Genomic DNA, 24,600 nt, shown 5'->3' with positions numbered 1-24,600 from the left:
CCCCCTGCTGCCTGCCCTGGGGACCACTGGCTGGGGAGGGAGTGCACAGGGCTCACTTTGCTCTGTGACCTCACTCCCTGTCTCTGATCTAGGCCTGGGGAGATGAGCCTGCAGATGCTGCCTTGGGCCCAGGTACAGGGAGGGGACTGGGGAGGGCTGGGCTGGGGGTGCCACTGGGCCCTGAGGGATCCTGGGGGGGGACCTTAGCCCTCACCAAGGCCAGGGAGGGGTTCAGGGCTTGTGGGGGCTGGGCTGTTGTGGTGGGCCTTGGAACCCCTCCCCAGTGCAGGCTGGGAAGCCAGTGGTGTGGGACCGTCCTGTGAGGTCTTGACAAGCCCCTTGAGCTTCCTGGGCCTCAGTGCCCTGTCTAATGAGAGGCATAGTTGTGGTTCCAAAGGGCTCCTTACTCAGTCCTGTTGGCGCCTGGGATCTGGTCCCCTGTGCCCATGAGCATGGAGCCCTGCTTTGTCATCTTTAGACTCCTGCTCTGCCTGCTGCTTAGAGCCCCCAGGACCCCCTTTGGAAAGGGAGCCCATGCTGCAGGCCCCGGAGAGCCCCAACATGCCCACTGCTGGCCCCCTGGAGCCCAAGGAAGAGCCAACTTCAGAGCCCCAGGCCACCTTCCATGCTTCCTCCTTGCCACCTGCTGGGGACCCTGCCAGGTGAGCCCCCCAAATGTCATGCCTTCCATGGGGAGCAGGATCAGTGCTTTGCCCCAGCCCAACACCCAACACTTCACCGAACATTGTTTGGTTTTTGTTTTGATAGAGAGAGAGAGAGAAAAAAAGAGAGTGTGAGCGGGGGAGAGGGGCAGAGGGGGAGAGAGAGGATTTTTTTTTTAATGTTTATTTATTTTTGAGAGAGAGACAGAGCATGAGTGGGGGAAGAGCAGAGAGAGAGGGAGACACAGAATCCAAAGCAGGCTCCAGGATCTGAGCTGTCAGCACAGAGCCTGATGCGGGGCTCAAACCCATGAACCGTGAGATCATGACCTGAGTCAAAGTCGGACGCTTAACCAACTGAGCCACCCAGGAGCCCCAAGAGAGACAGGATCTTAAGCAGTCTCCATGCTCAGCACAGAGCCCAACACAGGGCTTGATCCCATGACCTGAGCTGAAATCAGGAGTCTGATGCTCAACCGACTGAGCCACCCAGGTGCCCCCAGACTAGTTTTTTAAACTTTCAAAGTAACCCATGCACTGGGGAGAAAATTTAAAGGGGTTTCTGGGGTCTCTTCCCATCAACAGCTCTCTGCCATTCAACACATTTTCTACCTACAAACAAGCTGGGAGGACATTTCTCCTTCAAACCAACACACGGACCAGACAACAGCAAACTACATACCCTGTTCTGCATTTTGCTTCCTTCACCAAAAAGTGCATCTTAGGGGCACCTGGGTGGCTCAGTTGGTTAAGTGGTTCAGGTCATGATCTCAACGTCTGTGGGTTCGAGCCCTGCGTCAGGCCCTGTGCTGACAGCTCAGAGCCTGGAGCCTGCTTCGGATACTGTGTCTCCTCTCTCTGCCCCTCCCCTGCTCGAGTCTCTCTGCCTCTCTGTCTCTTAAAAAATAAATAAACATTAAAAAGTTAAAGACAAAAAACACATAAAAAGTATCTTAGAGGTGGTTTTATCTGGATTGGTCTGCTTCACTCTTTCAACTGTTTCGGAGTACTCTATTATAGGGTGGTACCAGCTTTTACATAGCTTGTTTCTACTCTTTCACTGCAATCAGTGGCTTGTACAAGCATCATTTCACTCACATGCAAGTAAATCTGTAGGGCAAATCTGAGAACCTGGCATTGCTGAGCCAAAGGATGCATGCATTTAAAATCGGGATATGTGTTGCCAAATGCTCCTGCCCTGGCAGTGTGTGAGACACCTGCATGCACTTCCGGGGTGGGGGTGGCAGAGTGGGTGCTGAGCTACCTGCTGGGGTCTGAGCGGTACCCAGAGGGAGGAGGGCAACAGTCTTTGAGGCTAGAGACCTGGTTCTGGTCTGCCTTCTGGTGGGCTTGCTGTCTGCTTTGGGAGGGACCTGACTCTGGTCTCAGTTTCCCCGTGAGCCCCACCACTTAGACATGGCCTGCTTTCTCCCATTTGCAGGTTGATGGCTTGGCTCCGGCACAGGCTGGAGATGGCCCTGCCGCAACCCGTGCTCCATGGGAAGGCTGGTGAGCAGGTCAGTGCTGGGCTGGGGGCAGGGCCCTAGGGAGTGGTGGGAGGGGCCTTGCTGAGGCAAGGACTGATGGGCTGGGGGAGGAGCTCAGGCAAGGATCTATAGTTTGAGGGCGGGGCACCGAAGGCACGGAAGGCACCGAAGGAAGAAGGGAGGCTGCGGTGAGGGCCTGGGGAAACAGCCTGTCTATCTAGTCAGCTCACGTTTATTCCACGCACTTTCCCTGAGGGGCTGCGGCCACGGGGCTGAGAAGTGCTGGCCCAGCGTGCTAACCAGGAGGCCATAATCAGTGGGGGAGATGCTTCCATGGAGGGAGCAGAGAGGATGTGGGGTACAGAGGAGGACCCCCACCACTGCCCCCCAGCATGAAGGAAGGCTTTCTGGTGGAGGTGGCTTGCAAGCTGAAACCTAGGGAGAGGTAGGATGGGGGTGGTGTAGGAAGAGCCCTTCGGACAGAGGATCAGCAGATGCAAAGGACCAGAGACAAGAGAGGCCAGGAATGTTCTGGAAAGAAGTGGGGCTTGGGGCTTATAGGAAGCCAGAGAGCCCTGTGTGCATTTCTGAGAACCTAGGACTCTAACATGGATGGGTGGAGGGAGCAAGTCCTCTGTCACCTCTTCTTCCCCCTCTCCAAGAACCTGGCACCTGGTCCTTCTCTCTTGGGGACAACTGTATATCTTTTTTTAAGCTTTATTTGTTGACTGGTTTTTTGTTTTTTTTAAATGTTTATTTATCGATTTTGAGAGAGAGAGAGAGAGAGCATATGTGGGAAGGGTAGAGGGAGAGGGAGAGAGAAAATCCCAAGCAGGTTCCATGATGTCAGCACAGAGCCCAACATGGGGCTCCATTCCATGAACTATGAGATCATGACCCGAGCAGAGATCAAGAGTCAGACGGCTTAACCGGTTGAGCCACCTGACAATTGTCACCTGGAACTGGGAGGCGAGAGGCCTGGTCCCAGTCCTGGCTTCGGTAGGAGGTGGGCAGAAATCCTCAGGGCCCCCTTCCCTGCAGGCCGAGCCTGCAGGCTCTGTGTCCATGTGGCCTCTGCGGGTGGCTGAGGAAACACAGCTTTGGAGTTTTCCAAGAGGATGAAAAGGGCCTGGTGGCAGGAACATTCTGTGGTGAAGATGCCCCCACAGAGAGGAGGGGCCCCCTCGAGTACGGGGCTGGGGCAGGGGAAGGTGTGGTGCTTTGGGGAGAGGCCTCTCCTGCAGACGGAGCTTTGAGACAACCCTCCGGGGAGGGCTGGGAGGAGGTTTTCCCTACATGGAGAGTGGAGAGTGGAAGGTAGGCCGCTCAGGCAGGGGGCCCAGCCTGGGCAAAGGAGCTGAGGTGGGACCAAGTGGTGACCCAGGGAGGACAGTGCCTGGAGCACTGGGCGAGCTCTGAGAAAGGAGGGGGGGAAGCAGACCAGAGAGGAGCCGGGAGCCACGGGACCTTCTGCCGGTGTCCTGATAGGGGTGAGGAAAGCCCTCTTGCCCCTGTGTGTGCCGGGAGGGGTGGTGGAAGCAGGGAGGCCGGTGAGGAGGACACGGCATTTTTCTCCCCATGCAGGAACCTGATTCCCCTGTGGCGTGTGACGTGCAGACCAGTAAGTGACACCTTAGTGGGTCCTCGTGTGTGTCTCCGGGAGGGTTGCTTGGTCTGAGTGCACAGTGGGGTGGTTGCTGGCGAGGCCTGAACTTACTTGGGGGCTACGTTTGGGGCCTCCTGACCTGGAGCTGAGAGAGCCCATGTCCTGCAGGCCTCATCTCAGGTCAGCCCGGCCAGGTAGCCAGAGCCTGGCCCAGGGCCACTTGGTGGCTGGGGAGAGACGTGGTGGGGACCTGGCTTGCCTTCCAGTTTCTACCCAGAGAAAACAGTTGTGAGGCTAAGTCGGATGGATCCCCTTCCTCTGGGAACACCTAAAGAGAGCTCCCCACTTCCTCCTGGGCCAGTGGGTTTGGCTAGGCAGAGTCCCGGTGGAGGGATGAGGGGAGAGGCGTGGGGGTCTCCCTGGAGGAACTAGATCCCATAAACTCCAGCTCCAGTGAGGCAGGAGGGTTCCCCTTACCTATGGGTGGGGAGGGTTGGGGAGGTGTGTGCCGCCTTTTATCCCAGCCCTGCACTAGTACTGAGGGATCGACTGAGGCTAGGAGGAGAAGGCCAGGGTCCAAAATCTGTTCTTCCTCCATTTCATGGCCTAGGGACAAGCGTGTGGTGTACAGGGCATTCATTCATTCATTCATTCATTCATAAAGGTCATGGAAGGCCAGCTATGTACCAGGCTGGTGATAAGTTCTAGAGGTGAGCAAAGCAGAGTTGAGGGCCACTGGGTGGTGGCCCTATTCCACCCTGGACACAGGCCCTCAGACCATGGTGGGGTCCCTAGGACCCATGTCCTAGGCTAGAAAACCCTAACTCCGCCAGGCTGATGGTGGTCTTTTTGAGCACCCTGAGGGTGAGGATGGCCACCATAGCCTAGAGCACGGACCGACCAGTTAACCATGCAGCGGAGTCTGGCAGAGTCTGGCAGAGTGGCCATGGGAGGAGATGGAATTTGTATAATGGTGACAACGTTGTAAGGGGTAGGCATCAGAGCAGGGTTTGCTCAGCCTCGTGGAGTCTGCGCAGAGCAGGGACCCCCATGGCTGTTGGGGCTGACAGAGGTACAGGGATTTGCCCAAGGTCACAGAGCAAGTTGTCACAGAGCGGCGACTAGCATCCACTGGGCCTGGCAGCAGTTGTCAAGGTTAAAGGAACAGAAAATGTTTCCTGGAGCACAGCTTCTAGAGTGGGGGCCACTGAGAGCTCTGAAGACGGAGCCCCTGGCCCTGTCTCCTCCTCTTCTCTGCTCCTCTGGAGGAGGCAGGGTGCTCAGCTGGCTGTGGACAGGACCTTCCCGTGACCCCGGAGTGTGTGGCTTGTGGGTGGGGACTGGGGCAGTGGGGCCAGGAGCCCAGTGTGTTAGCTCCTCAGGTTCTGACAGAACAAAGGACCACAAACTGGGTGCCTTTGAACAGCAGAAATGTGTTCTCTCACAGTTCAGGGTCCAGAAGCCCTAGCTTGAAGTGCTGGGGGGTCGGCTCCTCCTGGTGCTCTAGGGAGAAATCATCCCATATCTCTCTCCTGGCTTCTGGTGGTTGCTGGCAGTCCTCCGGGTCCCTTGGCTGCTAGCTGGCCTCCAATCTCTGCCTTTTCCTCCGTGTCTGTCAGATCTTCTCTCCTTCCTCTTATAAAGACACCAGTCATGGATTTAAGGCCGGCCCTAAATCCACGATGAGCTCATCTTGAGATCCTTAACTAATGACATCTGCAAAGATCCTATTTCCAAATGAGGTCACATTCACAGGTTGTAGGGATCAGGACTGAATATATGTTTCGGAGGGACACGATTCAACCCACTCTATGGGGTGACCCTAAGGGGCTGGGGCAGGAGTTCCCTCTCCTGCTGCCAGCTCTACCCCCTGCCTCCCTGCCCTTTCATTCATTCACGCACCTGCTCATTCATTCCCTCCGCCTGCCCACCCAGCCACCCACCCTTCTGTCTTGTTTCAGGCGTGGCAGCAGCGGGGGGCCTCTGAAACAAGAGAGAAGGGATCCTGGGAGAGCGCAGATGGACAAACGGACGGATGGATGGAAGGAGACAAGGGTGCCCTGAAGACCTGCAGGGGAGGGGGAAGAGGTGGCTGTTGACCCCATGCCCTCCTTGAACAGTGACCCCCCTGCCGCTCCCCACACTCCCAGGCTAGGTGAAGGGAGCCAGTCCCACAGCTGCTTCTCTGCGACCAAAGCCGGCGCCTTTCCACGGAAGCAAGAAGGGCAGCCAAGGGCAGCCTGTGGGACTCAGGCTAGACAGCAGGAGATTTTCCCACCAGAAGACTGTGGGGAAGCCCATGGAGGACTCTCTTTGAGAGGTCGCCTGCACAGCCCTCAGTGAGGTGCCTGACACACAGGCGGTGCCCCAGTGGGACACAGTTTCTCCCAGAAGAGGATCCCCTTAGGCTAGGCTGTGTTCTCTCCCTCGAAGAGTTTGGGGTCCAGCAGTGGACAACGGCACATGCCTTCGGTGACATTAAAAAGCATAAATTAGCACATCAAAGCTGCGATTGCATGATATCTTTGCTTCAGATGAAGCTAAAATGAGTACTTAGGTTTGAAAAGTGGTTGAGTTAATGTGGCCCGTGGTACTGGGGTAGCAGGAAGGAGGAGTTTGCCAGGGATCCTGATCCCCAGCTGGTCCACAGATGTCTGTGTTTGGGGCAAGGAGTGATTTTAAATATTAGAATTAGTTGCCAACATCTAAAAACAAGGTGGCTTTGCATTGGATAAGTCTGGCTTCTCTATAGCAATTATAATAGACCCATGCTGTGCTTCTGAGGACACTCCTGAGGGCAAGCAGCACACGCCCCCCCTTCACCTATAATACCATCTCCCTGGCTACCTAAGCCTTTGACTTTGAGACCCTTCAGGTCCCCAGTTGGCAGTGAGGGGAGGACAACCCAGGAGAGGGAATAAAGTGAGCAAATGGCTGGAGGTGGGAGAAGGAGAGTGTTGGGTACCTCAGCAAATCCCGAGTTTTTGATGCAGAAGTTAAAGCCAGAAAAACTGGGGCCTGGGATGCCTGGATGGCTCAGTCGGTTAAGCATCCAACTCTTGGTTTCAGCTTAGGTCATGCTCTCACGGTTTGTGAGATTGAGCCCCAAGTCAGGCTCTGTGCTGACAGCTCAGAGCCTGCTTGGGATTCTGTCTTTCTCTCTCTGTCTCTCTTTCTGCTCCTCCCCCATATACATGTGCTCTTTCTCTCAAAATAAATAAATAAACATTGGGGAAAAAAAAGGGTAGGGCCTGATCTTACAGGACTAGGCTATAGACAATGGGGAACCACTGAAGGTGGTTGAGCAGGGGAATGACTTCACAAAGACTACCCTGAGGCTGAGCAAGCATTGGAGGCAGAGAAAGCAATGGAATCAGGGGTTCTTGAGCTTTGGGCCACATCCAAAGCATCTAGGACCCAGGCATGCCAGGGAGGATAAGCCAGAACTTGGGCTCTTCCGGCAACCCAGGGTCTGGTGCGGGCCTTGACCTAGAATTTATGCCTCCCGTCTCCCTGTTTGCTGATCTTGGAAATAGGATCTCCTTCCTCAGATGCAATTGATGACCTTCACTCCTGGAGCCAGAACCCCATTCAGTTGCCCTGAGGGACATCCTAGGCTGGCAGAGATTGCTGGCCAGGAGGTGGCGGGACAATGAGAGACTCCAGGAGCAAAGTTTCAGCCCCAGATGGAGCAGGAGTTTCCGTATGAGCTTGAACACCCACAGTGCTTCAGTGGCCCCATCTGGACCCAGGGGCAGGGCCCTGAAAAAGCTAGGGAGCTCTGACTCCCCCTCCTAACGAGAGGGTCTCAGGGCTCCACCAGGCCTGCAGGGAGCTCTGCCACTGGATCTGTGTGGCCGAGTACCCCGTGCCTGCCCTTCCCCTCTGGTACCCTGGCCACCAGCCTCTTCTCAGAGCCGTAGAATCTCTGGCTGTAAAATGGGGATTGTATAGGGCATGGCTCAGAGGCCTGGCCCAGAAATGAAAGGAGGAAAAGCTTGTAAAATGCTTCCTCACTAAACAGTATTTAAAAAGAAAGCGAGGATGTAAACAAAGACGGCATCAACTCTTCAGGACACCAAAGGCTGGGGTCATGCAGTGCCCAGCACGGAGCGGCCACCCATGCCAGGAGGCACTCGGGCATGTTTCTCGCCTGGGGTAGCACACCAGGGAATCGGGAGTCAGGAGACCTGGCAATGCCTCCGACATCCTTTGTGGCCTTGGGCAAGTCATTAGCCTCTCTGAGCTGGCTCTGTGCTTTATAAAATGGCGAGAGTACTATTGTCACCATGCTGTCACCATGCAGGGTTGCTGTGAAAGCTAATGAGCTCACGAGCCAGGGGATGTTTGTTCTGTCTCCCGTATGCCATTTGGGGACTTGTACCCCAAGTGGCTGCTCAGGGCAGAGATGCTACACCGTTACTGGATGGCAGTCTAGAATGACACGTGTGACATGTCCCACCACTGGATTCGGGGCCACGCTTGGATGAGCCTCCCCGGTCAAACCCCAGGGGTGTTTGTAGGGCTGGAGGGGCCAGGACCCGCGTGGAAAAGCCTAGTTCAGGATGCATGTAGGGGATTTCCCTGGAGGGCAGGCGGGTGCCTCTGTGTGAGGCAGGATAATGTCTGTACCTGGAAGCCAGGAGGCAGGAGCAGGGGAAGACAGCTCTTGGGAAACGGACATCCCTGTGCCTGGCACATGGGACACACCTTGTAACAGAAGCTGTGAACCTGTGTCTCAGTTTGCTCATCTGTAAATGAAGAAACAACATAAAAGAAGGAAAATAAAATGGGGGGATAACAATTATTCCCACCTCAAAAGGTTGGTTTGAGGACTAATTGATTTAATCCATGTATATCATTAAGCACAGGGCTAGGAACATATAAGTGCTCGATAAATGTAGCTGCCATTATATTATTATTATTTTTTCTACACCATGAGCAATACTTTCCAAAGTCACAGGATAAGACTTCAGACCAACTCCCATTTAAAGTCACTATTCATAATTTCATGCTTGGCTTAAGATCACCAAGATCCTGGAGCTTTTTGGGAACATCTGATATCTAGACAATCTCTTCTCTTCTCCCCTTCCTCTTGACTACGGGGGACTTAGGTTCCTGATGGGAGTCCCCTGCACCCACTTCTGCCGAGCTCACAGCCCCACACTGTTTGCACTGTCAGGGACTTGAGTACGTGGAGAAATGGTGAAAATGACAGATCCTATCTGAAGGTGGGACCATCTCTGCCAGAAGGTCAATCCCCGCAGAAGCTGGAGCCTCTAGGCCCAGGAGGGAAGGACTGCTAGAAATGGGTGCTGAGGTTATGAGCATTTGGTATGCTGTCACCAGTGGGTGGCATCTAGAGAACATGCAGGAGGCAAGCTCTCTCTGTGTTCCTCTGAACATGCCAGGTCACCTTGCACCTAGATGTGCCAAGGCAGACCCCAAGCTTGGATCTTCCGTATCTCCTATGATGTTGTGGTTAGAAGCATTATTTCTGCTTCTGCACAAACCTCCAAGAACGGGGGCCCTAAGGAGACACAAAAGCTAACTGTAATTGAAGCTCTATCTCAAAAGGAAAAAAGGGGGAAAATGACCAGAAGGAAACAGGGTGAATGATCATGGGCTTCAGCCTGTCACTTTAGCACTGATCTGGCTGCTAATGGTCCTGTGGATAATGGTGCTATTTCTGCTGCTTGGCTGAGAGCTGGCCCATGGCTGGTGATGGCCAAGGCCCCCTGTGTGGTCCCTGGGACTCAGAAGCCCAAGCCCACTCTCCCCTGTGCCCTGTGTCCCCTGCAGTCTGCATCCTCCCTGGAGGCCAAGAGGAGCCCGATCTTGTCCTAGAAGAGGTTGACCCTCACTGGGAGGAGGATGAGTATCAGGACCGGGGCACCAGTCCGCAGGGCTCAGAGGTGGCTCCAGCTTATGAAGAGGAGAATGAGGCCATGGAGGAGATGCCCAGGTGGGAACCAGAGAAGGCCCTGGAACAAATGATCGTTTGGAAAGATAACAGGCACATGGTACAGAATCCCAAAGGTATCAAAGGACATAGAACAGGAGCCAAACTTGCCTCTACTCCTTCCTCCTCCTCCCTCCCCCAGACATCCAGTCCTGTCCCTGTGAATAGAGACAGTAGCTGCCAGTTTCTTCTGTGCTGGTCCAGGGAGTATCTGAGCATTAACAGGCATGATTCCTTTTTTTTTTTTTCCACACAAGATAGCATATCACATGCACCTATGTATCTGCAACTTGCTCTATTCATTCAACAATATACCTTGAGGCGTTTCCACCTTCAGTGCATAGAGATCATCCACAGATTTTTTTTTTTTTAACAACCGCATAGTATTCTATTGTGTGGATGTGCCAGGATTTATATACATTTGTGATTGCGAAATTTTGTTATTGTAAACAATTTTGCAACAAACACTCTTGCACATGCACGTGAATAGGCCTGCAGGATAAATTTGCAGAAGGGGGGTTGCAGGGTCATTGGGCATGGGAATGGGTACCTATGGTAGTGATTACCCACTTGCCCTCCGTAGGGACATAATGATCTTTGTTCCCTCTAGCGATCTTGGTGATAACCCCTCAAGCTGTCAGGTCCTCAGGCCCATGACATACGTTGTAAAGGTGGGGAAACTGAGGCCCAGAGAGGCTCAGAGGCTGACCCAGGGTTGCCACTAGGATGGTGGAAGCTGGGCCAGGCCCCTCATGCCGTGGAGAGGCCTTGCTGCTAGAGGGAGCCTGAGGTTGCTCAAGTGGGGTTCCCCAGGTCAAGTCTTGGTTGAGATTTTCGGGTCTGGTTTCAGGGGTCATGGGACCTGAGGTGGACTGGGGGTGGGGCTGCAAGTGGGCTCACCTCCTGCTTCTGACCTCAACTCAGGGAGCTGCCCCAGATTCAAGAGGAGAGAGAAGATGAGGAGGAAGATGGAGAGGAGGAGGAAGAAGAGGAGGAGGAGGAGCCTAAGTAAGGCACTTGTGTGTTCTCAGCCTCCCCACAAGGGATGGCCCAGGGAGGGGTTACAGTGTGGGACGGGGGGCTTTCAGGGTGGGGGAGCTCCTTCCTTTGTTCTGTGCTGTGTGCTGCTGCGTACTGACCAGGGAGGCTGGGGAAGCTGGGGGTCCCCCCCAGCATTCATAATGACCCGAGACTCATATTGCCCACCCCTTAAGACCCTCCCAGATGCTTATACACGCACACAAACACCAGAACACAGCCTCCTCGGGGTGGGGGTGGGGGTTGTTGTGCTCACTCCCATGTCCCTAGATCCTACAACAGTGCCTGCTATAGCAGGCGCCAAATAAATGTCGGCTGAACGCGTGGATGGATGAGTGAATGGGCCCATGCGGGAGGCTCACAGCCCCTGTAATTAACCAAACCAAGGCATAGGGCTGTGTCTCCCTCCACACTGTCCATGACGGTCCCATGGATGCCTTTGAAGGCTGTTCTGGATTCTGCTCTTCTGCCCATTAATGGTTGATTCTCCACCCACATCCATAAAGATTTCAACAGGAACACACAGAGAAGTCAGTTAAAAGAAAGGAGATCAGAAACCACTAATAGTTATAATCATCAAACTACATCTTAATTATTGAAACCACTGACAATCATTCTGTGACACAATAGAGGTGCTAATTAGCACAGTGGCAATCATATCATAATATATAAATTCATCAAACTGACATGCTGTATGCCTAAAGTTCACACAATGTTATATGTCAAACGTATTTCAATAATTAAAGACTGAGAGGAAGGTGTTCAGCAGTGCGGGACAGATGGGGAGGGCGGTGCGTGGGGAGATGAACAGCAAGCAGGCAGTGGGGCCTGAGCGTGGAGTCGGGGGTGAGAGGTTGGAGATGGAACGTCGGGAGTCTGGTCGTGTGGATGGAACTGGAAACCGCGGGGCTGGAGGAGATGCTGGGGGAGCCAGTGTGGACAGAGGAGAGGCCCAAAAGCCAGAGCAGAGCCAGGGAGATTCGAGGAAACAGAAGGGCCTGGGGAGGAAGTGCCCGTGAGGAGGAGGGGGTACCAATGAAGAGAGTGGGGGACAAGAAGAGTGTCCTGGGGGTTTCGAACAGGGGGGAGTGGTTTGCTGCCTTAAAAGCAGCCTGCATGTCGGGGGGACAGTGACACTGCAGCTGGTGGACATGGTGGGGAGATGATGCTTCAGAGGCCGGGGGCCAGATTGTGAAGACCTGGGACTTGCTTTCTCAGGAGCAATGGGGAGCCATTGAAGGTTGCTGAGTGGGGAGATCCAGACGTGATCTGGCAGCTGCACTGTGGGGAGACTGAGGCAGGGAGAGCCGTGAGGAGGCTGTCATCATGGGGCAGGCCAGACTGATTGCATCTGTGCCTTGCATTATTCCCTGTCCCTGTCACTCTGCTCTCTGTGGTGCCCCCTGGCCCACACCCTTCTTCGCTGACTTGTCCCTCTGGCCCTGGCCTGAGGCACGGGCTCTGCTTCTCCTGGCAGAGTGACCTGGGCAAGTGCACACTGCACAGAGCTTCTGCCTCCGAGTCTGTGGAACGGGGATACTAACACCCCTGCGAAGCGGTCACGGGCCAGCTGTGTATGGGGCATATTCGGACCTTGGTCACAGTGAGCGCCCCATCAAAGGTCATTGATGTTCTCATCCCCGCGGAGGGTTACTCTCAGTCCCAGTCGGGAAATAGTTATACCACGAGACAACACAGGACTTCAGGGCTGGAGGCCTGCTCCGTGTCATCTGCTTTTAGTCCACCTATCCCTTGTTCACATGGAATTTTTTCATCCTTGGCAGGAGACCACATGGCTACTTGTTTGCCTCCAGTGATGGGGAGCTCATGACCTCTTGAAGGCTGTCCATTCCATCCATATACACCTCTGATTATGAGATGATTTCTTCCACCAAAAATAAACGTGCTTCCCTATGGTTTCTGTAATGTGGTCCACATTCTGCCCTCTGGGCCCCCCAGAGCCAGGCTGCTCTCACTGACCTGTGATAGCCCGTCTCCTGGGTGAAGACTTAGGTGCTGCCTAGATTTGTTAGTGCTGGTTTGTTAGTGCTCATGGTGGGGAGTTGTCCCCTGACTAAACCTGTGTGCCCAACACAGAGACCTGAAAACCCCTTTAAATGCCACTGCTCCTGAACTGAAATACCCCCCGAACACCAGTGATTTAGTGTGCTCGCACACATGCACTAACTACATGCATGTTCTCAGTGCACGGTACACGCAGGTACATGCACACATATCTGCACATACACACCTACACGGACACAGACACACGGGCTGGGCTGGGCACACACTTATATGTGTGGGTGTGCACACAGTCATACCCACGCACAGCCTGCATATGTGCACAAGCACATTCAGCACACTTGTTCACGTGTCCACATGCACAGGCACATTGGTACATGCTTGCACATAGGCACGCTGTGCCCTGTGTGCACGCCCATGCACACAAACACACGTGTACAGTTACCCACAAGTGCTGCACACACATACATATTCATACAAATGTTTACCCAGAGTTTCAAACTCAGGGGACTTTTGGGCTCCGGGGCCCTAGGTAGGGACGCGGGCACTAGGTGAGAGGGCTGAGTGATCCCAGGGCCAGGGCCAGAGGGTGTCAGGTGTGGGCAAGTGGACTGGGCTGTCACTGACTGGGGAAGGATGCTCTTGGCCAGCTTTGCAGAGGCACAGGGGTTACTGATGACGTGCGCGCGGGCCCTGGTAACAGGCAGATGGTCGCCTAGCGACCTGGTCTCTGCCGGCAACAGCTCGGCTTTTCCTAGCAACCGCAGCCTTTTGGTCCCCACCTGCCCTCCCTGGGGGCATTTCTGCAGAGTTCCCCACCGCCTTCACACTCCCTCAATCTGATTAGAAGCAGGAAGGATCAGTAGCTCATCTGCTACCCGAGCCACACTGGCTCCAGAGCTGGCCTGGCAGGCTCGGGGGCTGGACCGGGGCTCTCCAAGTTGTCTACCTGTGGGCACCCGACATGGGGCTTGGGATGAATACCATCGCCCCCAGCTGAACTCCTGCGTCGTGGGCATTCTTATCGGCCAAGACAGCGAGACCCAAGTAGGTGGCTGCTTTGTCCTAAGGGCTCCCCTTCTTTCTTTCAGGGTGGGGGTGCCTGGTGAGGACCTTAGCTTAGGGGCACAGCCTGCCGGGGAACTTGGGGGAGGAGGAGCAGGAAGGGCAACTCTTGGCTACTCCCTGCACTTTTAACTTGGATAGCTGGGTGGGGAGGTTCTCCGGGATGCCCACCTCAGTGAGTCTGTGTGATCCTCCACTTGGAAATCTCTGGGATTTAGGAAGTTTCTAGAAGTTGATGGCCTGCTGCTTCTGGGATGGGCAAGAGGGGGCCTTGGGCACATCGCCGACCGGGAACAACATGGCTTTGGGTACATAGCTCCCAAACAACCCCTGGTGGTCCTGACAGGGCCACAGTAGGGCTCATTAGGTATCTTGATAGCTGGAGATGTTTGTACAAGAGGCTCCCCAATCCACGTGGGTGATTCATAACCCTGCAGGACGCTCCCTTCTCTAGTTTTAGTAGCAATCATGGCAAGAACAATCATGACAGCAGCTGCCATTTGAGTAACACTTGTTTGCTATGCCAGAGTCTGGGCACCTATTATTAATCCCATTTCACAGATGGGAGAACTGGGGCTCAGAGACAGTACCCTGTATGTCCAGGGGTGCACTGCCAGCAAGGGCAGAGTTGGTACCGAAGCAAACACTTGGTGGCCCAAACGAGGGGAATTGCTCGTTGGTGTTGATAGATGGAGGACCAGGAACAACACCAGATATGGGAAGTCTTTTCTGACTTTCATGAGACTCTCACTGGCCCTTCTGACCTCACTCAAATCTGTCAGGCCGTGCAGCCTGGGCAATTCCTCCCTATTTGACAGATAAGCAAACAGAGGCAGCCCGAGGGCTTCCCAGTGATGTGTTCAAGGCCATACAGTGATTTCCTGGCCTGATTCTGGAATGAGCAAGACCTCCCTGGACTGTGGTAGTTCACTTCCCGGGCCTCTGTGTTCTGAGAACTGGGAAGGGCGTAGTTCCCACCATACTTTTAGGGGCCTAAGCACATTTTAATTTTTTTTTTTTCAACGTTTTTTTGTTTTTTTTTTTTAATTTATTTTTGGGACAGAGAGAGACAGAGCATGAACGGGGGAGGGGCAGAGAGAGAGGGAGACACAGAATCGGAAACAGGCTCCAGGCTCCGAGCCATCAGCCCAGAGCCTGACGCGGGGCTCGAACTCACGGACCACGAGATCGTGACCTGGCTGAAGTCGGACGCTTAACCGACTGCGCCACCCAGGCGCCCCATAATTTTTTAAAAAATCAGACACCAAAATGAACTTTTCAATGGAAGAGAATGTTTGAACATATGAATCTTCATATAAATGCAGTCAGAGAATATGATTTTTATTTTACTTTTAAGGAGGAAGGAGCCCACAAAACCTTAAAGTGCCCAGGCCCTGTGAAAGTCATCATGTGCCTTGCTTTTGTGACTCAAATCTCTTTAAGAAAATCTGTTTCTTCCTGGGCAGAGTGGGTAGTATGATTCTGACAGTTGAGGCCCCTTTTGATGGAAAGAGCTATGTAATGAAGGGAAATGAAGTGAGTTGGGTGCTCAGGTCTCAGGACCCTGGGCTTATTCCTCCGTGTCACGTGGAGCAGAGGCAGGCAACCAAGTATTACGGACATGGCCTTGAGGGTCAGAGACACTTGTGTTTTATCCAGGCTTGCCTTGTGCCAGCTGTGTGACCGTGGACAGGCCATCTGCCCTCTCTGTGCCTTTGATTGCTAAGCTAGGACCAGTCACAGCCCCGGCCTCTCAGGGTTGTTTGGGTGAGGATATGGGGAGCGACAGCCCATGGGGGCTGCTGTGACAATGTGATTGCCGACTGATTCCTGCTGCGGTCTCCAAACCGACTGGGGCTGCAGTTCTGTCCCCACCTCCTCACCCACTTCAGGAGGGCTGAGGCTTGGCCCTCTGGGGAGAAGGTAGTGAATCCAGGTTTTCTGGATGCCAGAGAGAACACCCTCTGTGAGCCCTCGCTGACAGAGGTTGGGTAGGGTGGGCCACTAGGAACCAGGATCCAATTCTAACTACAAAAGTCACATTGGCTCCTGGTTCTGAGTCACCATTTTAACCCAGAGGCTGCACACAGGCATCTAAGGGTCCAGTTTCGCTTGTAGACAAGCTCTTTTATCTATATATTGCTATGAATATATTAATTTGGATTAATTATCAGCACTTGAAGATTGGAGATTCTACCTTTAAAACATGTAGTTCAGGCTCCTCTTGAAAATCAGAAGATTTTTCTAAGCCAAGTGGGGTTGCTGACTCAGATGAGCACAGATTCTCTAACCATAGCCCTCTCTGCACCCCTGGCCCCTGTCACCCATGTACACCTGGAGCCTGGGCCAGGGACCCCAGAAACCTTCAGTAACGGTAGTGTGGCTCTGATCTCATGGCATGGAAAGAACCAGGGTCCGCATTCGAGGTTTGTGTGGTATAAGACAATCTGCAGTGTGATTTTGGCCGGGTCACATTACCTCTCTGGGACTCACTTTTCTCGTACTCCTTGCCCTGCCTGTGTCACCAAAGTTTCCTGGAGACTCACAGAGGGGAAGTGCCTTTGTGCCCTTTGGTCACACCCACCCAGAGGACAGTTCCTCAAACCATCCACCCCGCTTTTCCTTGTACGTGCTATTCCCCCTTCCTGGACCCCCTTCCCTATTCCTCATGGTCAACTCATCATCCCTGAGGTCCAGCTCAGAGGCTACCTCCTCCGGGCAGGCCTCCTTCCTAGGCAGAACTGTGGTCAGCCTGTCCCGTGTGGGGAGCCTCATGAGGGTGAGGACCTATTCTTGGACATCTTTGTGTACCAGCTCCCAACACAGGGCCTGGCTCTCAGCAGGGCTCAGGAAATGTCTAACACTCCTAATACTAGCCCTTTCCTCCCCCTCGGTCGCAGCATCCTGCTGGATAGCTGTCTGGTGGCACAGGCTGGCGAGCACCCGAGCGGAGTAGGCAGGACCCAGCCCCAGGAGGCCGCCCACCAGGTATGGAGCCACACCAGGCCGGGTACCCAACTACCTCTGAAGCCTGGGTGGGCATCAGCAGAAGGGGCTGGGGCTTTGTCTACTTTGTTTACAGGCGGAGTTTCAGCTGGCGAGGTGCCCGCTGGACCGGGGAGCAGGGTGGTGGGTACGGAAGGCCTTGCTTATGCCGGAGGTCACTGGTATCAGGAAGGGCCTGGGGTGACAGGCCCGTGGGTGGGGAGCAGCTGGACCTGGACGCCGAAGTCCTCACATGGTTGTGTGACCCTGGACAAGTCACCTCCCCACTCTGGGACTCAATGGCCACCTTTGTAAAATGGGGTTAACATCCCCTCCCCGGGGTGTCGCACACAGTTGTATACTGTAGAGTGCAGCACCCAGGTGGGGAGTGCTGTTGGTGGCTGCTTTAGTTGTTTGGGCCCCACCTGCACAGGGCTGCGTGAGAAGGCCCCCTGTTATAAGTCACCGATCCAGGTGTTGGGGCCCAGGGCTCCTGTATGCCCTACTCTCCACACAGTAGAGGCCACCTCCCAGGATGCCCCAGAAGGTGGGGTGGCAGGGCCTGATGGGTCAGGCAGGGCAAGGAGGGGAATCGGGGCCCATGAAGACTCTTGAATACAGATCTCCCAACAGGGTCTGGGAGGGCCGGGAGGAAGGTTGATGGTCACAGCTTCTGTTTCCACTTCCCTGTTTGCAGGAGCCACAGGAGGAGGCCGTGGCTGCCAGCCCAGAAGGTAGGTGTGTGGTGGGGGTGGGGCACACAGAATGTTGAGGATACTTTCAGGCTGGGACGGCCTGGCCAAGGGCACCCATCCCTTCTCCCTCCATTCCTACACCTGTCTCACCTCAGGCCACATTAGCAGAATTTGGTGATGTACTCCAAAGGCCCAGGGGCGTTGCCAGAGGCTCCCAGGACTCCAGGAGGCCTGCAGAAACCCCGCTTCTAGTCAAGCCCTCCTGCCACACCTCGCTGGGAATGCAGCTCTCTGAACTGCCATCTAAAGAGGGTTTGGCAGCAACGGAGCATGTCTGAGTGGGAATCGGGACCCAGGCTTGCTAAGGGCCCATCCTAGACTCCACGTGTCTTGATGAGCTTTTCTTTCCTGCTAAGATTCCCAGGCTGTACCCAGCACTTTGCTATTATTTACCATCCCCACCCCCAAGCCCGAGAACTCCAGGGAGGGTGGGGCAGAGTGTAGAGGACCCGAGGATAGCCAGGCTGGGAAGCCCAGGGCAGACAGACATGGAGCCCTGGCCTCATAAGGCTCCGTGTTTCTCAAGCCAGCCTGTGAGGTAGACAGACCATTTTACAGATGAGAAAACTGAGGCTCCAAGTGCTCAGGACGTGGCTGAGGGACCACTCAGACCTGCGTTTCACTCTTGGCTCCCCCCTCTTCCTTGCTGTGTGACCCGGAGCCAGGTGTGTGACCTCTCTTAATTGTGGCTCCAAATCAAGAAAGACAGGGCAATAATAGTACCCACCTCACAGGGCATTTGGGCAGAGTAGGGTGGACAGTGTGTCGAAGGTCCCCAACACCGTGGCTGGCACTGAAGCAGGTGGCCATAACGGGGACCATGATGCTTGTGTCCCAGGCAGCCAGTGACTGACACGGGACTGGACGCAGGTGTCCCAACCTTGCTCCCCACCTGGTCTTTGAAAAACTTCTTCTATTAACTTCAACACATTATCCGTAGGAAACCTACTAAGTCCGCAGCCCACGTGGATGAATAAGACCAGGGTCACCCAGGTGCAGACTCAGGTTCTGTGGGGCTTGTTCGGCCCCCTACCCCCAGTCATCTGGAAGCAGGTGGCCTGGGAACCACACTCTGAGAAACACTGAGGCATGGCCATCTGTCTGTCGCTACTCATAAGTGTGGAGCTGGAACCGGCAGCTTTGGAGTCACGAGGGAGCTGGTTGGAAATACAGAATCCCAGGCTTCACCCCAGACCTGCTGAACCAGAATCTGTGTTATAACGAGATCCCTGGTGGTTTGTTTGCACATCAGTGTTTGAGAGGCAATAGCCTTGAGCCCTGGTTCTCAAACGTGTCTGCACATCAAAATCATTCAGAGAGATTTTAACAATCAGACATTTCCAAATGTCCCCAAGTGATTCCAATGTGAGGCCCAGGAGAAGTTCCTGCTTCTGGATGGAAGTGAAATTCATTGAGCTCCAGAGTTTCTTTGGGATGGGAAATCCTACTGGGCCAAGAATGTTTGGCCAGTCCAGGAGGCCTGGATTCTTTGATTTTAACTTTTTCTGTCTGAGGTGGGAAATGCTACTGGTGGTTGGTTAACAGAGAGAGATAAGAAGTTGGGGGAGGCTAGGCACTGTCCCTTAGAAGTGTCACGTAGACCAGCCACATGACTTGATGACGTTTTCGACGTTGGGTCCAGGGACACGAATGATGTTCTCGGCTTTCGGTGTAGCTGCTACCAGTGCAGGCGGGCACCGGGCTGGTGTGAGTTGGCGCTGGAGGGTAGGAGCCTACCTACGTGCCTTCTCTGACCCTGTGTTCGTTGTTGCAGTACCCGGGGTCCCACATCTGCCTAAGCCCCTCTGGCCCCAGCACCATGGCTAAACCAAGGCAGGATGTGGAGCTGAATCTCCTGGTCCAGGACCAGCCACCTGGTCAGATGGCCCCAGGGCTTGCTCCCCCTACCCTGGCGGAGCACCTCCCCAATGTGCCCAGCTACCGCCCCTCAGTCACCCGCATCCCTGTCCTCATCACCCGGAGGACGGCCTTGTCCAACTCCAGCTTCGCCAAGGAGACCAGGAGATCCATCCGTCGCCTAGGTAGCGTGATCTCGTGCAGCCAGCATGCTTGTGCCCGTGATGTGTGCTTCCGCATGGCTTGGGCTGTTTCCTGCATGGGTGCCACGATCAAGGTGTGGGACTGCCAGTTGAATTCATGGAAAACCACCCTCTTTTCCTGTTGATCATTGCCTTCATCTTGCTTTGTGGTGACTGAAGGGGTATTTAGTCCCCTTATCTCTGTGCCTAAAATCCCACAATTAGCAATTCATTTCTTTGGGTTAAACTTTGCATTCTGTAGATCATCATATATATATATTTTTTTACAGGTAGTCAATCACAACCTAGTTTAAACAAGTTACTAAGATCTCTAGGCCAGGAGACCTGAGTGGAGGAAGAGAATAAATTGAGGGGGATGGGGCATAAAAGGAATGTGGGGGCCCATTTCAGACAGAATTCTACTGAGCTTGAGGATTTTCTGGGAGCTGGACTTTCTGAGGGTTGTTGATATCTGCCTAGCAAATTCCATTTCAGGAAAGGAGAGGCCCCCAGGTGTCTGCAGGCAGACCGGGAGGAGAGGCATCCTTAGGGGCCAGCAAAGAAGGAGGGCCTGTCTGGATCTGTTTAATTGTGATGAGGTTCCTGCAATGGCCTTTGGGCTGGGCTCCCGTGGCTTGCTTCCTGATGACAGAGCACTCAGAGACGTCCTGGCGCCTCTGGACCAACCCCTGTCACTTTCTGCCTTAACTCAAGCCAGACCTGCCCACTTTCCCTTTCCATTTGTTTATTTTTGGATGATACTGTGCAAGGGCACCTATGAGGTCAGTAGACAGGTAGAACTGGACATTTCACAAGACTAGATCCACCACTGTCCCTCTCTCTTCCTGGCTTGTGATGGACAGAGAGTGGAGGTGAGGTGGCATGCAGACCATCCCCACCGCCAAGGATGACACCCCCCAGGAAAGACCGACAACATCTACTCACTCCAAACCATCCCCCATCTTTCCCCCACCCCCGACGGATCCCTTCTCAATGTTTGCTACATTCTGTGCCAATTCTACTTTTATTGGCTTGCTAATTTTCTTGCAGTGGATTCATTTTTTAAAAATTTAATTAAGTCTATTTAATCAGGAACCTTTACATTACTATTCCAACGGGAAACCAGCATCGCTTGCCATCAGTAGAAGGTGTAAATAGAAATAACCACGAGTGACCTGAAAACAGAGTCGTGTTGATAGTTGTAGTCGATAGATCTGTGGGCTGAGGGCTCACAGCTGAGGCCCACTCTCTTTGCCGCAGACGGGAGTTAGGATGTGTCAGAGAGGGGTTAAGGCCATGGGAGCCCCAATCTGAGACTTCCTCTCTGTGCATTCAGGATCTCAAGAGAATTGAAATGGGAGGGATGTCTTCATTCTCCGTTTCCTCTGCCTCGTCTGTGCCATCCCAAGTCATCTTGTGTCCTCCCTGGTCCCTGGGAGCCCCAAACTTGGGGAAATAGTCCCCCCTGACACGTTGGAACAGTGGACTGATCCAGCTGTGGTGAGACCTGGGATGATTTTAGATGCTGCAGACAAGACATGGCAGGGTGTAGCAAGAACATTATTCTCATCTCAATGATGCTGCTTGGCATGGAGTGGGGTTTTGTTTAAACAGAGGCCTGTATGTGTGTGCTGGTCACCGACCTCAGGAGGAAGTAAGTCTAAGAGCTAGAGCCAGGCTGCCTGGGTCCAAATCCTGGCTTGGCAGAGGGTTTCTTAACCTCTCTGTGCTTCGGTATATCCACAAAGTGGGGATGGTGATAACAAGGGCCTCCCAGAATGGCCAGGAAGGAGAAAAGAATTAATGTATATAAAGCAGTGGGGCACCTGGGTGGCTCAGTGGGTTAAGCATCCGACTCTTGATTTCGGCTCAGGTCATGATTTCACGGTTCGTGGTTTTGAGCCCTGCATCAGGCCCTGTGCTGACAGTGTGGAGCCTGCTTGGGATTCTCTCTCTCCCCACCTCTGTCTGTTCCTCCCCTACTTGTTCCCTCTCTCTCTCTTTCTCAAAATAAATAAATAAACTTACATATATATATATATATATATATATATATATATATATATATGTATATATATACATATATAAACACTAAGAGTTTACTAAACAAATGCCTGGCAGGCACATAGGAAGAGCTTCATAGTAAATATTACTCTTCTCTACACCAATTTAATCATACCATATTATTCTTTCTATTTTTAAATAATATTACTCTATAAAAATGAAACACTAGGGTTAGGGGTTTCCCCTCCTTTCCCGGGGCCCACTGAGGGTGCAGAGTCCTTCTCAGGGTGAGGCAGGGGTAGGGGAGCATCTGCCCCCTCCCATGCTCCCCGAGACAGCGTTGCGGATGCCCAGGCCAGGGCACTTTCTGCGGCCCAGGTGCCATGCTGGAGGCAATCTGGGGCCCTCATCATCCCTGACAGACTGCCCTGGTCCTGGCTGCCCCCCATACCCTGCCCCACCCCCAGCTCACCTCTAGAGGTCTGTGGGGAAGCAGGGCGAGGCCTCTCCTCATGCTCTCTCCTGCTTTCCATAGCCTGGAGTATCTCTTGTTAGTCTGACAAAACTTCTTCCTTGAGTTTTTAAAAACTTCTTCATTCTGGCTCATCCTCTTCCTCTGAGGGCTTCATTTAAGGCTTTAGTGGAACAAGTGCCAACTGTCTTGCTTAGGTCCCCTCTGCCAAATTTGGGGCACCTGGGTGGCTCAGTTGGTTGAGCATCTGACTTTGGCTCATGATCTCATCGTTCGTGAGTTTGAGCCCTGCATCGGGCTCGCTGCTGTCAGCACAAACCTGCTTTGTATCCTCGGTCCCCTCTCTCTCTGCCCCTCCCCTGCTCATGCATGCACTCTTTCTCTCTCTCAAAAATGAATAAACATTAAAAAAAAAAAGAATAGGTTCTGTCTGCCAAATTCCACAAGTGCTGTCTTTTCCCATGGTGGCCATTTAAAAAGAAAGTCATCCAAGCGTTTCAACATGCAACCTCTCTCCACTTTGGGTGGTATACACCTGCCTTGCTGGTGCCCAGGCTTGTGGGGCTGCTATTAAGTGGTCCGACCCAGGGGTGGTGGGGAAAGGGCACACCATCTCAGCCCCTCAGCATCCTCTGGGCTTCACCTCAGGTAGACCTGTCCTCACAGTCTCCGGGTGGGTGATGAAGCCTGAGGTAGGGCCACACCCAAACTGGACAGGGAGGACCGGTTCTGGGGATGTGAGACATGGCACGAGGCCTCTCAGAGGTCAGGAGAGGGGTTGGGGTGCTGAATTTCAGGGGCTCCTGGCCTGTACAGAAACAAGGAAATACCAAAACAGATTTCCAAACAGGGGTAGCATACACTATAAGGACAAACTGTTATCCTTGATTGTAAGGAATTTCCAAATATCTCCATTTGAGGCCCTTCAAGAGTGTGAGGCCATGTGCCTTTATCACCCCTACCTTGGGATGGGGAAACTGAAGCCCAGAGAGGGGAAGCAGCTGAGGCTGTGCTAGGCCAGGCCCTGGGACTTGGGCTCTCCTGGCCTCCCCATGCCCTCTCTGGGTGCTGCCACCCAACTCCCCGCCCCCCAACCTCCCCACCAAACCCCAGGTCCTCGATGCTTTCTAAGCAGTCTGAGCTTTGGAGAGCTGGACTCCAGGCAGCTCTCAAGAGCTTCTGTGGCTTCTATGGTGTCCTGGCTTCTTTTGCAGCTGCTGGGCTGGTGTTTGGGGTGGCCAAGGCCCTCAGAGGCCCCTGGGCTCTGCATTCTTGGACCCCCTGCATGGAGCTCTCCTGTGGGCCCTGTTGGGCGGTGAGGCTGCCAGAGGCCCCTCCAAACTTGCTTTCTGTGCCTTTATTCAAGAACACTGAAAGGCCCTTGGAACCTGGCTCTCTCTCTCTCTCTGACTGTCTTCTCCTTCTTCTCTCCAAGTGCCTGCTACAGAAGAGCACCCGGAAGTGCAGGTGGAAGATGCCGATGCTGACGGCCACCCCGTCATCTTGGAAAACCCTCCCTCACCTGAGCTGCCGCCACCTTCTCCTGCCAAATCGGACACCCTTATGGTCCCGGGATCTGCCGCAGGGACCCAAAGGTCACCTTTTATGCTTCGCTTGGGCTTTTCACTGCACTGTGCCATCTGTCCATTTGGCAGATGGGGAGACTGAGGCCAGAGTGGGAAAGCAGCGGGCACAAAGTCACTCAGCGAGTTGGTGTCAGAACTAGGACTATGGCCCCACTTCTGGGTCCTAATCCCTGGCTTCGGACTCTATAAAGAGTTCTCCAAGGAGCTCCTCTCCCAAGTGCCCTCAACTGTAAGTTAGAGGGGGTAATTAATGTAACAAGGCTAATTTCCACCCCCTCGTTTTAGTATCAAAATAATGGAATGGAGATACCAAAACACGCTAGAAAAACAAGCATCCATAGTACCACTGCACTAGAAGGTGATTTCATTTTGCTTCCTTCTCTTCCATATCTTGTTTGTGGGCCCATGCTTTTGCGTGGTTTCATCTGAAGGGGTGACTTGGATCACATCTCATTTGAGACCACGTCTCATTTAGTAACCCCTTTTCCATAGTGTTAGGCTGTCTCCCTAGCACTCATTTATGGTTACTATGTGACATTCCTCCTGCTCCTTGTGCCAGAACGGACTTAACAAATACCTCTTGTTAGGCACTGCCCATATGGGGCTCTGAACATCTATGTGGGCTTCTTCTCTGTGTCCTGGGGCTCCTTTCTCAAAAGTGGGAATCCTGGTCAAGGTTGCGCACGTCTTTATGCTTCTTGATAGAAATTTGTTGCATGATTAGAGTTGGTTTTGAACAACCTGAGCCAGGTAACTGAGAGAGGTCTTGCATTCAGCTGTAGGCAAACTGTGAAGTGCAGTACAGTGCTTTGTGAACAACTGCATTTAAGTTACAGGGGGGCTGCCCGTGCTTCTCCTGCAGTGGTTGGATTGGGAGACAGTTCCTTTTTCTTGGTTAATCTTGCTCTCACCCATGG

At 53.5% G+C, this 24,600-nt stretch overlaps 1 protein-coding gene across 5 annotated transcripts in view; it reads left to right on the top strand.

Annotated features, from left to right (window-relative positions):
* CNGB1 (cyclic nucleotide gated channel subunit beta 1) overlaps positions 1 to 24,600 on the top strand; it is a 75,911-nt gene that overhangs the window by 8,224 nt on the left and 43,087 nt on the right. For all 5 annotated transcript variants that reach the window (XR_014136248.1, XR_014136247.1, XR_014136245.1 and 2 more), the window contains 9 exons: positions 93 to 132; positions 479 to 662; positions 2,104 to 2,179; positions 3,734 to 3,770; positions 9,558 to 9,720; positions 10,642 to 10,725; positions 16,743 to 16,830; positions 17,525 to 17,561; positions 23,533 to 23,692. Coding sequence is in view for 1 of the 5 variants with exons in the window: in XM_081791549.1 (XP_081647675.1) it covers positions 93 to 132; positions 479 to 662; positions 2,104 to 2,179; positions 3,734 to 3,770; positions 9,558 to 9,720; positions 10,642 to 10,725; positions 16,743 to 16,830; positions 17,525 to 17,561; positions 23,533 to 23,692 (869 nt within the window). In the remaining 4 variants the exon portion in view is untranslated. The remainder of the gene's footprint in view (positions 1 to 92; positions 133 to 478; positions 663 to 2,103; positions 2,180 to 3,733; positions 3,771 to 9,557; positions 9,721 to 10,641; positions 10,726 to 16,742; positions 16,831 to 17,524; positions 17,562 to 23,532; positions 23,693 to 24,600) is intronic.

The sequence above is a fragment of the Panthera onca genome, chromosome E2 (genome assembly GCF_046562875.1).
Source record: "Panthera onca isolate mPanOnc1 chromosome E2, mPanOnc1 haplotype 2, whole genome shotgun sequence".
Classification (NCBI taxonomy): domain Eukaryota; kingdom Metazoa; phylum Chordata; class Mammalia; order Carnivora; family Felidae; genus Panthera; species Panthera onca.
The sequence above is the reverse complement of the archived record's forward strand: the minus strand, read 5'-3'. Positions and strand labels throughout refer to the sequence as shown.